General features: G+C 33.3%; 2 protein-coding genes across 2 annotated transcripts; both read left to right on the forward strand.

Moving 5' to 3' along the window:
• Window positions 1-6,736: 6,736 nt before the first annotated feature.
• Window positions 6,737-7,678, forward strand: LOC100771791 (olfactory receptor 8K3-like). Its single transcript, XM_027421188.1, has one exon. It carries the CDS (start codon window positions 6,737-6,739, stop codon window positions 7,676-7,678), a length of 942 nt encoding a protein of 313 aa, XP_027276989.1.
• Window positions 7,679-14,524: 6,846 nt separating this feature from the next.
• Window positions 14,525-15,466, forward strand: LOC100753130 (olfactory receptor 8K3). Its single transcript, XM_027421189.1, has one exon. The coding sequence runs from the start codon at window positions 14,525-14,527 to the stop codon at window positions 15,464-15,466; it is 942 nt and encodes a 313-aa protein (XP_027276990.1).
• Window positions 15,467-16,332: the final 866 nt, after the last annotated feature.

A 16,332-nucleotide genomic window follows, 5' to 3' on the forward strand; every position in this document is an offset into this window, starting at 1 on the left:
ATTACCCTTCTCAAAACTTAAGTTCAAGTGGATCAAATATCTTAACATTAATCAAGCTACACTGAACCTGATAGAAGTAAAAGTTAGGAATAGCAATGAATGCATTGTCACAAGAAACAGCATCCTGAACAGAGCATCAATAGAGTAGGCACTAAGATCCACAATTCATAAATGGGACCTCATAAAAATGAAAAGATTAAGCAAGGGAAAAGACACAGTCCATAGGTCAAATCTGCAGTCTACAGAATGAGGAAAATATTTATCAAAATATATTTATCAAAAATCCAAAATTATTTAAAGATCTCAAGAAGCTAAACATAAAAATCCAATTATATGAATGGACTTTGGAGCCCATTCCACATAGAGGGACACACTATCAGCCTAGACACATGCAGGGATGCCCTAGGACCTGCTGTATCCAAATGATATGACAGACTTTGAATATCCCCCATGGAAGGCCTCATCCACCCTGGGGAGCAGAAAGAGGATTAGAAAGAGGGTTGGTGGGGGCGGGGGGGGGGGGGAGGAGAGGGAACTGGGATTGACATGTAAAACAAGCTTGTTTCTAATTTAAATTTAAAATATTCAATTAAAATGTGGTACAGATCTAAAGAGAAAATTCTCAAATGTTTGAGAAACATTTAAATGTTAAACATTCTTAGCCACAAGGGAAATGCAATTCAAACCAACTATAAAATTCCATCTTATAGAATAGCTAATATCAAATACACAACTGACAGTTCTTAGTGGCTAGGATGTAAAAGAAGGGGAACACTCCTCTGCTGATGGTAGAAGTACAAACTTGTATAGCTATTTTGGGAAACAATATGTCTGTTTTTCAGAAAATTGGGAATTTATCTACCACAATGCCCAACTATCCCACTCTTGGGCATGTATTCAGTACATGTGCCATCATAGCACAAGGACACTTGCTCAACTATGTGCATAGTAGCCTATTCAAAATAGCCATAATCTGAAAATAACATAGATGGCCCTCAGCCGAAGAACGTACTTAAAACAATATGCTACATTTATACAGTAAAGTATTACTCAGCTCTTAAAAATTGTAAAATTTGCAAGAAAATGTATGGAACTAGATAAAATCATCCTGTGTGGGGTAACCCAATGCAGAAAAACAAACATGGTATGTACTAATTTATACATGGGTATTATCTATAAAGTAAATAATGATCATGCTACAGTCCATAGACCCAGAGGAGTAAAGTAAGAAGGCTTGAAGGGAGATTCTTGGATCACCCTGGAAAGGGAAAATGAATAGATTCTTTAGGTAAACTAGGGGTAGGTGGGGATGGGAATAAGAAGGATCATATGGAGGACTGAAAGAGATGATTGGAAAAGGGCAGAACTTGGGGGTGAGTTATAAATCTAATATAAAAGGAACTCCCAGGAAGTATACAAGGGTAACCCTACCTAAGATTTGTAAGCAATCAGGGATCTGTAGCCTGAACTGGCCATCTTCTCTAACTAGGCAAGTCTTCCAGTAGAGAAAGCAGGACAACAACCAATCCATATAGCCTTCACCTTAACATTTGTCCTGTCTGCAAGATGTGTTTGTGTAAAGTTAGCACAGAAAATGTGAAATTGGTTTACCAAAGACAGGTCCAAACAAAGAGCCATGCCACAAGAGGGAGTCCACCCCTAACAAGCCTGGAACTTCAGATCGCAGAGGCTGGATAGCCCAGACACCTAGGACAGGACCAAATACTTCTGGTTTAAAAAGTCAATATAATTATGTCCAATGACATTCTGCTATATTTATGGATTGGTTGCCTAGCCCAATTGACATCACAGCAACTGAACAAATAGATGCAGATACCCTAGCTGAACATTAGATGGAGCTCCAGGAACCCTGTGGAGAAGAGTCAGGAAGAATTACAGGTGTCAGAGAGGTGAAGGACACCAAAAGAAAAACCACAGAATCAAATAACCTGGGCTCATAGTGGGTAACAGAGACTGAACCTCAAACTAGGGAGTCCATGAAGCAAGAGGCTTTTCTGCATCCTGCCAGGTCCCGGGTTGCTTATAAAATAACCATTAGGAGGCTTACTATTAATTATAAGTGTATGGCTAATGGCTCAAGCTTATTACTAACTGCCTCCTGCATATAAATGAACTAATTTTTATCCATCTGTGTATTGCCCTGTGGCCAGTGGATTACCAGTAATGCTCTGACATCTTATTCATCTGATGCTGGCATCTCTCTCTATTCCACCTTATTTCTTGTTTATTTAGTTTGAATTTCCCACCTAGCTATATTCTACCCTGCCAAAGGCTAAGAAGCTTTATTCATTAACCAATAACAGCAACACATACTTGCTTTGTACAGAAGGACATCCCACATCAAGTCTTCAGGGGAGTGACCAAGGCCCTTTGTGTATTTGTTATAGTTGAGGAGCTTGAACTACTTGTAGGACTCCTAACAGTGGGAACAGAAGACATTTCTATTTTGCTGGCCTTTGAAAACATGTTCTTCATACTGTGATGTCTTGTTCAGCCTTAATACTGGAGGAGGTGTCTAGTCTTACTGCATCTTGATATGCCATGCTTTGTTGATATCTATGGGAGGCCTGTCCTTTTGTGAATAGAAATGGAGATCATGTGGATAGGGGTGAGTGAAGTTTGGGCAAGGGACTGAGAGGAGAGGAGGGAGGGAAAACATCTTTTGGGATGTAAAATATTAAAATAAAGAAATTTTCTTATGGATCAAAATACAGAATCTGCTGACTTAATGCTCCACGGGGCATTATATGTGGCCATCTGTAAGCCTCTGCTGTTACAATCATCATAGCAGAAAGAGTACACTGGTTACTTATCTTTACTGCACAGTTGTGGATGTTTTCATTGTAGTTAAGATTTTCACTTTGTCTTTCTATGTGTACAGTGATATTAGTCATTTCAACTATGACAGACATCCTTGTATACCTTCAATTATGTTTTGTTAATCTTGAATTTTACCCTATTGTTTTATATAAGTAGAATAATCTTTACTGTTTTGTTTACAAGATTTTATTTGTTTATTCATCTGTGGTTCACTATTTCACATATTTTATATCATTACAATTGTACACAATTGTCACAATAAACAGGAGTATTCATATGTACCTTGAAGAGCCCAGCCTCAATATTTTTGATACATATTTGTAAGTGGGATGCTGGCTTCTACAGCAAATAACTAAGTCATAGTTGAATACATTGATCCTTACAGTCTATAACCTTCAGACATCATCTCATTAGACACTCAAAAGTTAACTGGTAATTAATAATTTCATGGTATCTCCTCTGGGAGGGTCTCTATGGTTTAAAAACACACATAAATAGATCTCAAAATCCCATTCTAATAATCTCAGTGGTAAATGAAGACAAGCATTTCACAGCAGGTAACAAAATGTCACACAGAGGTTTGTTGCTAAGCAGAAGGGGATGTGGGCATTCTTTGATATACTTTCACCATTTAGAAGTTCTTAATGGTGATTCAGTGTCTGTTCTTTCTAATATTCCTCATTTCCTGGGAAACATTAATACTTCTTTATTTCTCTATTTTATGTTGTTTTTGAACACTTTCACTGAGGTTGAGTGGGAAAATGCATTTAGTTTCTTTAAATCATACAAAGGAATCTTCTCTCAAATATTTTTCTTATAAAACATCTCTTTCTCTTTCTCTGTCACATATGCACACACACAGTTTTGTAACTAGTAAAGGGCCTAGAATAAAGAAGATATATAGTAAATAAACAAAATGATTTTATTTAAAGAAAAGAGTTTGAGAACACAAGTGTTAAGTCTATTACTATGCTGTCTTCCAAAATTTTGTCTGAGATTTTATAAGGACCTAAAGAGTTATGCTAATCCAGAGTCACAAAATACCCAGGAAAAAGAAAAAAGAAAAAAGCTGTCCAGAGTGTGAAAGTAGGGAAAAAGGAATTAGAACATCCTGTGATGACACATAGTATGAAAATTTCATAATAAAGCCCATATGTTAAACTAACTTAAATAATTGAAACTTTAGCGAGTAATTTTTATAGCCGAAATATATAGTTGTGATTACTTTTCATTCTTTTAAAGTTTTTACAATATTTATTATGAGTGCACATGTGCATAGATCACAGGTATAGTGCATAAGTCAGTTTTTTGCCTTTGATCCTGTGTCCTTAGGCTCACACTCAGGTCACCACACTCAGCTGTTTTACCTCTGGACAGATTTCTCTGATCCGTTTCTTGATCTGATGGGGGAAATGAAATCTTTATCTCAATGGGTGTGAAAACCATTACTGTCCTCATTTTTTTAAGCTAATACTATTAATTTTCCTGAGACTATAGATTTGAAAAATAACATTCAAGTAATCCATGAGCAAAATAATCTATAATGAAGTATGCTCTTCTTTTCATTGAATTTTTAAGACATTCAGAGGGAAACCTTTGTGTCTTTCCTTACCTATAAGGAAACTGACAGTCAGTGTGCTTAAGGTTTTATATTTACATCCTTGCAAATCAAACCAATACAAAAGGAACAAATATTGGGTACTTCAGTTATGCAACAATTGATAGTTTTCTATGTTTACTATTTGAAGTGTGTATATTGAGAATTGAACAGTATTATGTAGCCATACTTTAAAACAACCTTTTAAATGATTGAAGCATAAATTAAACACAATCACCTTTTACACAGAATGCTTAGATCTGGGGAATTTCACTCCCATTTTATCAGCGAATGCAGTTTCTACAATGGTTACCATTATAAATAATTTTATTTCTGCTTTTAGCCAGAAAACATTGACATATATACATTTTTACAAAAGTAGTAATTGTTCCCTTACTCTGGTGAATTGGAATAATTCAAACAAACCTTGGGGTGTAGAAGTTTATTGCATTGTTTTCTTTGTCATATTTGGAAGATGTTCCTGTGAAATAGCCATACAGAAAGAATTTCTGTCTCTCACTTGCATCCCTGTAAATGCCCATCATGCTGCCCATCATGCTGCACTTTGGTTTGGTTTTGTGGTATCTCTACCACAGTTAACATTTTACCTAGCATCAAGAATTAAACATCTATCACAATACTAGGCTGCCATATTTAAAAATTCTATTACTAAGATATATTATTGAAATATAGGACCTCTTAAACAATGGGAGATATTGAGAGGTCATTGATAAGACACTTTTAATAAACTCATTCTTATTTCAAATTTCTTCATATTTTTGTAGGTTCTAAGGAATATAAGAATTGAACTATAACAAAAATTGTTCTTTCATGAAAATGATAATTTATATAAAGGGGACTACTTAATTTTTTATTTTTTGCTTTTTTAATATTCTCAAATAGATTATTTTCTCACCTAATATATTGACACTAATTTTATTAACATGACAATGACTAAAATATTAATCCAAAATGTTAACAAACTATCACCATTTCCTCTTGTCTGTTCAAGCTGCAGACTGTGGTAGTTTGTGTACACTCTGTTCACAAGACCAACTCTTCATTTGCTCATCTTTTCAGATGAAACAAAGAAGCTAGGATCCTTTCATGAATGATACACATATACAGTTATAAGGACAATTTTTCAGGTAGGTTTGTGTGTCTAGTAACTGGATGAAATGAGTGTTCATCACCTGTGTGACTAAAGTCAGAGAGCTGATTGTTGGATCATATACTTCTACTTCAAGTTTTCAAAAGTCCCCACAGAGACCTCTTGAATTTATATATGCCAAAAAGTATTTTTACATCTCACTTTATTTTTCCAAAGGAATATTTATATATACTATGTAGTGTTTAAGAGGATGCCAAGGATACTCTTACATGATCTTTGGTATCCTCATATCAAGACAATTATGAGTGTGATAAGTTAACACAATTTTTGTTCATAGATCTGACGAATATGAGTTGTGATAACAACTGCAGATGTTCCATTTTTACCACTTAAAACTCTGCAGATCTACCCATAAAATTAGTTATGTTCTTTTTCTTTCAAAGGTATCTTGAGAGAGTCCAGGCTATCCTGAAACTCATTTTCTAGGCCAGGCTGGCCTTGAACTCACAGAGATATGCCTATGTCTGCCTCCCAAGTACTTGGATTAAAAAGTGAGACACCAAATCCAGCAATGTATGTTTATTAAAGTTTTCTATAAGGATATATATTACTTTAACATTCACCTTACCTATTATTAAAACTATGTAATAATTATGTCACAGTATATTAGTAATCATATCAGAAATTAAAACAAAAGAAAAATAAATGTCATCAATGTGTGTGCAAATCCTTTTATATATAATTTAAAGACTTTATATTATATCTTCCATATATATATATACGTTCTTATGTCTATATACCAAATTTCTCAGATCTTGAGGGTATTAGGGTTTGAGGCTAGATGATTCCTGGGCTAGATATTTGATATAAAAGGATGTTTTCTAGATTGACTACTGTCTAATATTGGACTAAAAGGATAGGTCTCATTACAGTTGGGAAAACCATGTATCTTGGCAAAGATATGTATTGTTCTCTGATTAAAACATTGTGGGTAGGTATCAAAGAGTCATATATATGTTTTTGTTTATTTCAAGTCATATGTTTGCATATACACATGTATAAATTTGTATAAGACTGTATGTACACCTTTTTAAATATATTTATTTTCAAAAAAATTCAAATGTTTTCTCTAAAATATATTGTCTGTACAACGATCTCTACTCAGAACAGATTTTGCATAAACCCAGATGGAGATCCACAACCGTACAGTGATCACTGAGTTTATCCTGATGGGCATCACTGACCGCCCTGAGCTGCAGGCACCATTGTTCAGTCTGTTTCTTATCATTTACCTTATCTCATTGGTTGGCAACTTGGGCATGATCATCCTCACCATGATGGATTCCAGGCTGCAAACACCCATGTACTTTTTTCTCAGACACCTTTCTATCACTGATCTTGGTTATTCAACTGCTGTGGGACCCAAAATGTTAAGAAATTTTATTGTAGATCAAAATATAATATCCTTGTATTTTTGTGCTACCCAGTTATCTTTCTTTAGTATGTTCATTGTTAGTGAATTTTTTATTCTCTCTGCAATGTCCTATGACCGTTATGTAGCCATCTGCAAACCACTCCTCTACAATGTCATTATGTCACAAAGACTATGTTGGGTCCTGGTGGCAGTACCATATCTTTATAGTATGTTTGTTGCTCTCATAGTCACCATAAATATTTTCTCCTCATCCTTCTGTGGCAATAATGTTATCAGCCATTTCTACTGTGATGGTCTGCCATTGACATCTCTGCTCTGCTCAAATAAAGAGGAAAGTGAAATGATAATTTTTATTTTATCAATTATTGACTTGATTTCTTCTCCAGTTGTCATCCTTGTCTCCTATCTACTCATTCTCAGAACTATTCTCAGGATGAACTCGGCTGAGGGAAGACGCAAGGCTTTCTCCACCTGTGGGTCCCACCTGACAGTAGTCACTGTCTTCTATGGTACTTTGATATTTATGTATGTGCAGCCTAAATCTAGTCACTCCTTCAACACTGACAAAGTGACTTCTATCTTTTATACCCTAGTCATTCCTATGTTGAATCCCTTGATATACAGTTTGAGGAACAAAGATGTAAAACATGCCCTTAGAAGGACAGGGAAAAGAATACAAAATATGTTCTCCTAAAAGTCACATGCTGTAAAATGTTGTCATATTTCACCAGAAATAAATTTAAATGCTTCATAACTTTCAGAGAAGTAAGCAGTAAAGCCAATGCTTCTCTAAAGAGGAGAGACATTATAAACAAAACAAATGAAGAAATGAGACAACACAGAAGAATTTTTTCAAGTGTATAAACCTTCACAGAGTAACAGTGAGTTTGCTGTATGTGAATGAAGAGAGAGACTAATGTCTCAGGTAATTTAAATTAAGTTTGTGAATTGAACTTTACAATAAAATTTCTGGTGTTCATGTATATCTGACTATTTGTGTTATCTGAATTATTAATATTTGCATACATTTGGTATTCATATATATTTTATAAATTCTTAAAATATCTGATCACCACCAGGCATTGGTGGCACATGCCTTTAATCCCAGCACTCGGGAGGCAGAGGCAGGTGGATCTCTGTGAGTTCAAGGCCAGCCTGGTCTCTAGAGCAAGTGCTAGGATGGGATCCAAAGCTACACAGAGAATCCCTGTCTAGAAAAACCAAAAAAAGAAAAAAAAAGATCACCATGTTAGAAAAGTGAGGTTTACCACTGACTACCAGTCTAGGCCGGTTGTCAGGAGATATCTACTGTGCATGCTCTAGGCCAGTTATCAGACCCATTGAGGCTTAGTTTTCCCACATAATACAGAATTAATATACATAGTATATTACTGTTATTGTTAAAATTTATAAAACAAATTAAATTTTAATAATTGTCCAATGGTTTAACTATTTCTTTACTTCGAAGACTAAAAAGTGACACATATTTCAAATCTATCTCACAGCACAATTTATCATTGATTTGCTCATCTCTGTATTTAATTTTTATTTTATGGTGGTGTGTTCATGTAAATAGGTGTGTGCAAAGAGGACAGAAAATTGGAGTTACAGGTGTTTGTAAACTATAATTTGTGAGCATTAGAAATCACTTCAGATCATTGCAGGAGGAGCATGCAATTTTTATACATAGCCAACTCTCTATGAAGTAAGCATTTCAAGTTCTGAACAAAAAACATTCACTCAGTGGAAAACAAAAAGCAAGACTTTTCCCATAACTTTTGCTTTGTTTCTTGTCAAAGAATTGCTCCATTGCTACTTTTTAACTGAACGATGAATAAAGTATAATCCCTCTGGGATATCTCTCCTGGGCTTTTAACCATTAATAATTAGGCACTTCTCCTGAGTTAATAATAGACTATTAATCCTTAGGAAACTGAATGAACTATGTGAATGCAAATATAATCACAAAATAGAAACATTTTGAATAACATGCTTATTTTGATTGTAGTCTAAAATCTTGATGTAATAATATTGAATAATATTATAACTATAATACATAATTATCCCATAATACTATTATATAATTTTCATAATTATATTAAACAATAACTATATATCTTATAGTAATCTATATTTCAATATTATTATACTATAATAGTAATGGTTTCTTCTAGATCCATCCATTTTCCTGCATATTTCAAGATTCTATTTTTTTTTTTTCTGCTGAGTAGTACTCCATTGTGTAAATGTACCACATTTTCTCTATCCATTCTTCTGTTGAGGGGCATCTAGGCTGCTTCCAGTTTCTGGCTATTACAAATAGTGCTGGTATGAACATCGTTGAACATATGTCCTTGTTGTATGAATATGATTCTTTTGGGTATACGCCTAAGAGTGGAATTGCTGGATCTTGTGGTAGACTGATTTCCATTTTTTTGAAGAGTCGCCATACTGATTTCCAAAGTGGCTGTACAAGTTGGCACTCCCACCAGCAGTGGAGAAATGTTCCCCTTTCTCCACATCCTCTCCAACATGAACTGTCATTGGTGTTTTTGATTTTGGCCATTCTGACAAGAGTAAGATGGTATCTCAGAGTTGTTTTGATTTGCATTTCCCTGATGGCTAAGGATGTTGAACACTTTCTTTTGTGTCTTTCAGCCATTTTAGATTCCTCTATTGAGAATTGTCTATTTAGTTCTATATGCCAATTTTAATTGGATTGTTTGGTGTTTTGGAAACTAGCTTTTTGATTTCTTTGTATATACATCCTAGTGCTTATCTCAAACAACAGGGTGAATCTGATAAGAGTGCAAAGTGTAAATTTATTTTAGGGAAAGCCAAGACATTATTAGTGTTCTGTATAAGATAGCTATGACTCAAAAAAGTTGCACAAATAAAGTGTAAAATAGTATCCCAGATGAAAAAAATAAATTAGTGATGTGAATTTGCATGCCATAAACAATCTTAGTGGTAATTATTATTTTTCAATATTATTCAGCCACCACCTCTCTGTAGATTAAACTCTGTTTCTGAAATTAAGAAGATAATTTTATTACAACATTTCTCCCTTCCTTTTACTTTTTCCAAACCCTGCCAATTACCCCTCCCTTCTCACCTTCAAATTCATGGCCACTTTTTCCACTATTTGCTAATGCAGGCATATATGTATAAAGATACATTTTCCTCAATATAACGTACTCAGCCCAGGTAATGTTATTTGTACATATGTTTACAGAGCTGACAGTTTGGCACTAACCAACCAGTTATTCTGCTGTTCCCTGAGGAAGTCACCTCTGCATTCTCCAGCTTCCCTCTGTTGTCTACTGTTCTTTGTGTAGGATACAGGCCTAATGGGCTTTTCTCTATCCAATTTGTCATGATCAGTGCTGAGATCTTTGTTCATCTCACATTTGCTCAATCCCATTGATTAGACTTCAGGGGTGTAGCTTCTGATATTACGTTCTGTTTTTAATTAATTTTTTCATGCAATATACTTTGATCATGTTTTTCCCATGTCTCACTCCCTCCCACAACCCTCCTCCCTACCAATCAACTTTATTTTTTCTGTCCCATGCCACCCCATCAAAAAATAAACAAAATAACGACAGAACAAAACCACAAAACTGAAAATAGGACAAACAAACAAGAAACAGATAAAACTGCCAAAATAGAACAAACACATACATTGCAAAGCTATTTGGTAACAAGACCTCTCCAATGCCCCACTCCACCTGTTAACTAGTAACAAGTTTCCTACCCCTGTGGTTTTTGGTGTTGTGCTATTTTTTGTGAATAATTCCTTAGTAAAGTAACCTTAGTTTCTTGAATACTTTTAATTAGTATAGTGTTTTCAATACACATACCTATTGAGTCATATGTTTGAATTCTATTTCTCCATTTGATATGAGTGTATTCTTTCAAGTGAAGGTAAAATGTTGAACTGTACCAAGTGTACAAAGAGTACTGTTGACTGGTGGCACAGATTTTCACTGCACATCTCCAATGTAACTCCTCATGTCTGATTCTTCATTCTGTTTATTAGTAACTTTAATTTGGTACAATTGTACGCTCAAAGAAAATATTTCTCTCTGTTTCTTTTGTGATATATTTGTGTTTTGGGCAGCTGGATCCAATGTTTTTTTTTTTTTTATTTACTTTGATGTGACTCATGTAATGTTTGCTTTTCTATGTCCGTATGCTCATTCATCATGTTCTCTGAAAGTCTAAACACTATTAAAGATTTCAAATGAATTCACCTTTAAGATTTGTCATACCCAGTGACATTCTATTCATTAATTGTAGAATGAATATTTAAGAAGATTTTTAAAATCATGGCTAGTACAATACAACTGTGAATGTGAGACTACTAATATCTTTAGGATCCTAGCATCAACACATATGGATAGATTCCCATAAGTAGGGTTTCTGAATTGTAAAATAGATTTATTAAAAAATAAAGTCATAGTTGAATAACAACTTTCACTGACAATTAGTTTATAACCTCTAGATATCTCATTAGGCCCTCAAATTATTCAAGTGCAATCACTGAGTTGCTTAAAAGATCCATAGGGAGAAGAATTTCTGTGGTTCCAGAAATGCATAAATTGACTTATAAGACCCCATTTTAAGAATTACACTGGGAATTGAAGACAGTGGCTTCATACAGGTAACAGAGTGTGACATAGCCATCTATGTCAACAGTGATTTCAAATATTGTCAAATTTCAGGTTTTTACAACAATCTCTAAGTGTTTATTCCTAACAAATTATGATGTTCTCAGTTTTAATAGTTATATCTAAATAATGTCAATTCATTTAAGCATCTTTGAAAGTTACTCAGAAATATCATACCAAGAGTTTAATATGTGAATATATCATAGATTTGCTCATTAATTTATTATGCATTTATCTTTTAGAAATCAAGAATAAGATATGTTGGTTTTTGTATGTGCTAATAAGTACTTTAGATGAATTGTCAAATTTTTGTTAGTGTACAATTTATTAAAATATTTCTTATATACATAATTTAATAATATATTCCATAATAGTGAATGGATTTTTAATATGCTCTAAATATGCCTTTAATGTCCTGAGTTTTTAATGACAGAAATTGAACTTCAAGGAATCCATATCACATTTTTATTTCTTTCTAATTCTCAGTTGTGTTTTCCTTCAGGACTTCTGAAACAATAGCATTAAAATTTAATAACTATATAGATGTAATTATCTTTTAAATTGTTCAAGATAAATGAAATGTGCAAGTCATCAAAAGTGTGCCTAGCAATATTTAAGCATGAGGTGATTTTTTCCAGCTTTATGATTATGTCAAGCTTGTTCTACATTTTAATAATGATTTTTTTAGAGTTTTAAAAGCAATCTTCCAATACTCAGTAAAGATGGTAACTGTGAAAAAGAGTATTTGGTTCTTTTATTGACTCTGAAATTGATAGATAGAGCACACCTTTAACTATAACTTTAGAAATAAGTTTTATTTTGTAGTTTTAAAAATAAGGTTTCAACATTGCAAAACAAAGCAATAAAATAGAAACAAAGCATTTATTTAAGGCATTTCCTTGTAATAACCTAATATATGTTTTCATATGTGGAAGGTATCTGGAGCCATGAACTATAACCAACATTTAAGTAAGTAGAGCAAATTAAGTATAATGTTTGCCCACACCATTATAAAGCTTTTGTCCTCATAGGTTACACAAACAGTTATGGCCAGAATTCTCACTATGAACTGCCTTACTTGGAATCACTTCTAATTCTGTCAATTCTACAATATTCAACAAAGTGGATAATTTTTACCTCTATATATTTTTAATCTATGAAATGTAGGATGTATCTATTTACATATCCTATAATTTCATAACTTACCTTCAATGTGTTCTGGATTATGTTTGCCAAAAATATTTTGTGCATAATATGTAGGAAGTTTTCAAATCATATGAAATTATCCAAGCAATTTTAACCTTTATTTAATTTTATCTTTATAGTGATATTTACCATATAAAAATATGCAAAATATGAAGTATTAAATTTTCTTGTTATATACTACACACTTCTTTTTCCTTTTTACAAAGAGAATTTTGAGTCTTTATTATTAAATCAATACCAAAACCATTCTTCATAATTAGCTCATATTTCCTTATGTGTTTGTAATTTCTTGACTGTAATATACAAATAAATTTATCAAAATAATATTGAAGCATATCCCTAAAGAAAAATTTGTAAGACCACATATTTCTACCACATACATATATTAATTATTTAATGATTATATAAATACTCAAGAAGCAACAGAAACACAGCACAGAACCGAATATTACTTTTGGCACAGTGAAGACAGCTTGAAATAGGTCCAATGAAAAATGATATAACCTAATTTCCCAACTACTTATCATTTCAGATCAGAAATTGTTCAGTACTGACCAATGCGATGTACAAAAATATTTGTGAATACAGTCTCTTTGGGGTAAGTTTATGCCCTGTTTCAGAATGCAAAATAGTATATACATATGGCTTTTGAGGGAAGAATATTATAACATAGCATAAAATCCCCCATTATTTCTTCAAAATATGAACAAACATGTCAGGTTGGGACATACGAAAAATAATTTTCAATGAAATATTTGCCCAGATTTACCTTTGTGTACATACTGTGTTAAAATACATCAGGAAAATATATGTGAATATATTCTCTTTGGTCCCTTCATATAAACTCAATTTGAGTTTGATTTTCTATAGTGAATGTACAAATTTACTCAATATATTTTACAGGTTAACATCTTTAGATATTGTATCTGTAAGCATAAGTATTTCATAATTAAATTTTAAAAGCTAAGTGGTTGATTTTGTATATTTTTAGTTGCTCTTGAAGGATAATTACTAATGAATTATGAGTTAATACTAAACATACTGATTACATGTCATTATGAATTCATAATTCTAGAAATGAAAGATACAAAAGTTTTAAAAAATGCAATAAACGTTCATATATGTGGCATCCAAAGTTTTTAAAATATTAAAAGTTTATTTTAGTATATTTCTATCAGTGAATTATATCTCTAATCTCTATTTTCAGTTACCTTTTTAGCTACTGTTTACCTATCTTCCATCCACCTTGGTTTGTGAATCTGAAAACTAGTAAAATGTCACAGTAAATATTATTAGGGTCTAAATATTCAATGGAATATGATATTTCACAGTTTATGTGGGTTGTAGCCACCAGATAGCAGGGGAGATTTATCTGCAAGAAAAAACAAACAAATATCTGTATACATTGAATAATGTAATTTTGAAACACAAATGTAGTTTAGAACCATTTTTGAAATCTGCATCTATTTATGTTTTGAAAAGCATATGGAAATATGTTTGATATGGATATTTAAGATGTAATTTTGAGATATTGAAAATTGAAAGAATTAGGCTCATTTTACCTATAGCAGTTTATTAAAAATATCTCCCAATTAACAATAATTGAGCTCTATTTATGATGTTGATTTCTCTAATCAGAACAGATTTTCCAATGAGTTAGGATGGAGAACCACAACCTCACACTGGTGAATGAATTCATCCTGATGGGTGTTACTGACCGCCCTGAGCTTCAGGCCCCATTGTTTGGATTGTTCCTCATCATCTATCTAATCTCACTGGCTGACAACTTGGGCATAATCATCCTAACCATAGTGGATATCCAGCTGCAAACACCCATGTACTTCTTTCTCAGACACCTCGCTACTACAGATCTTGGTTATTCAACAGCTGTGGGGCCCAAAATGTTAACTAATTTTATTGTTGATCAAAACAGAATATCCTTTAACCTTTGTGCTACACAGTTAGCCTTCTTTCTTCTATTCATTGCTTGTGAGCTTTTTATTCTGTCTGCAATGTCCTATGACCGCTATGTGGCCATCTGTAAGCCTCTGCTTTATACTGTTATCATGTCACAAAAGGTATGTTGGGTGCTGGTGGTAATCCCTTATCTTTACTGCACAATTGTGGCTCTTCTAATCACAATTAAGATTTTCACTTTGTCTTTCTGTGGCTACAATGTCATCAGTCATTTCTACTGTGACAGTCTCCCTTTGTTATCTTTGGTCTGCTCAAATACAAAAGAAATTGAAGTGATAATGTTGTTCTTGGCAGCTTTTAATTTAATGTCCTCTCTTCTAGTTGTTCTTGTGTCCTACCTGCTCATACTCATAGCCATTCTCAAAATGAACTCTGCTGAGGGCAGACGCAAGGCTTTCTCCACCTGTGGGTCTCACCTGACAGTTGTCACTGTCTTCTACGGAACTTTGATATTTATGTATGTGCAGCCCAAATCCAGTCATGCCTTTGACACTGACAAAGTGGCTTCTGTCTTTTACACCCTGATCATCCCCATGTTGAATCCCTTGATCTACAGCTTGAGGAACAAAGATGTAAAAGATGCCCTTCATAGGACAGGAAAAAAGATATACAGTGATTTCTTTTGAAGAACACATAGCATATTAAATCTTCAGTCTTTGTTTTCTACAAAAATGCTTAGCAAGTACAAAGGATCAACATATAATTAAATTTTAACATTTTCCTGGTAAACACCTAAATGCTCTATATGAATTCATAAAGAATACAATAAGTTTTATCCCATTTTACTGGAGTGCTAGATTCTAATAAGATACATGATCACACAAAATATTCTTAGAGTATAAAGATCACAAGGTTTTATGGTAGAGATTTATACTACTCTGAAAGAACAGGAGTTGTAGAACAGGGCTTAAATCGTGGTTGAATTCTTAACACAGTCATTAAGTTTTCAAATGTGTTGCATATTTACGTAAACATACTCTTTATCTTTTAGGATTCATTCATGTCTATGAGTTGTGTGAGAAACTAACTTGAACACAGAGAAGGCAGGTTCCTCTGCTTTGCTTGTAAATCACCATAGACCTTGTTTAATTGCCCCATCCCATTAAATCCATCTATGACTCTCTCTTTTTCTCATCATCAACATTACTTTCATCTATGATGATCCTAGGTCTGGTTAATTATAACCTGTAGCTTCTTTGTAGTGTCTATTTTTTCTAATTCAGTGTATATGTGTCTTTAAGTGAATGAATAGGATCTTAAATTCTGATAGAAAAGCTAATATAAATGTTTACTTAATTCTTACTGGCTCAATTTTTATTTTTATTGCCTTTCTTTGTACATTATTTATTATAAATGTCAAATTAATAAAAATTCTTTAAATGTTGCATTGTCTTTATTCTTGCATACAATACCCGAATGTATGAAGTATATTCATTGTTGTTTTCTGATGAAAGGACATCTTTTTATTTAGCCCATACAACAGTGACTACAG

Source organism: Cricetulus griseus, chromosome 6 (assembly GCF_003668045.3).
Source record: "Cricetulus griseus strain 17A/GY chromosome 6, alternate assembly CriGri-PICRH-1.0, whole genome shotgun sequence".
In the NCBI taxonomy this organism is placed as follows: domain Eukaryota; kingdom Metazoa; phylum Chordata; class Mammalia; order Rodentia; family Cricetidae; genus Cricetulus; species Cricetulus griseus.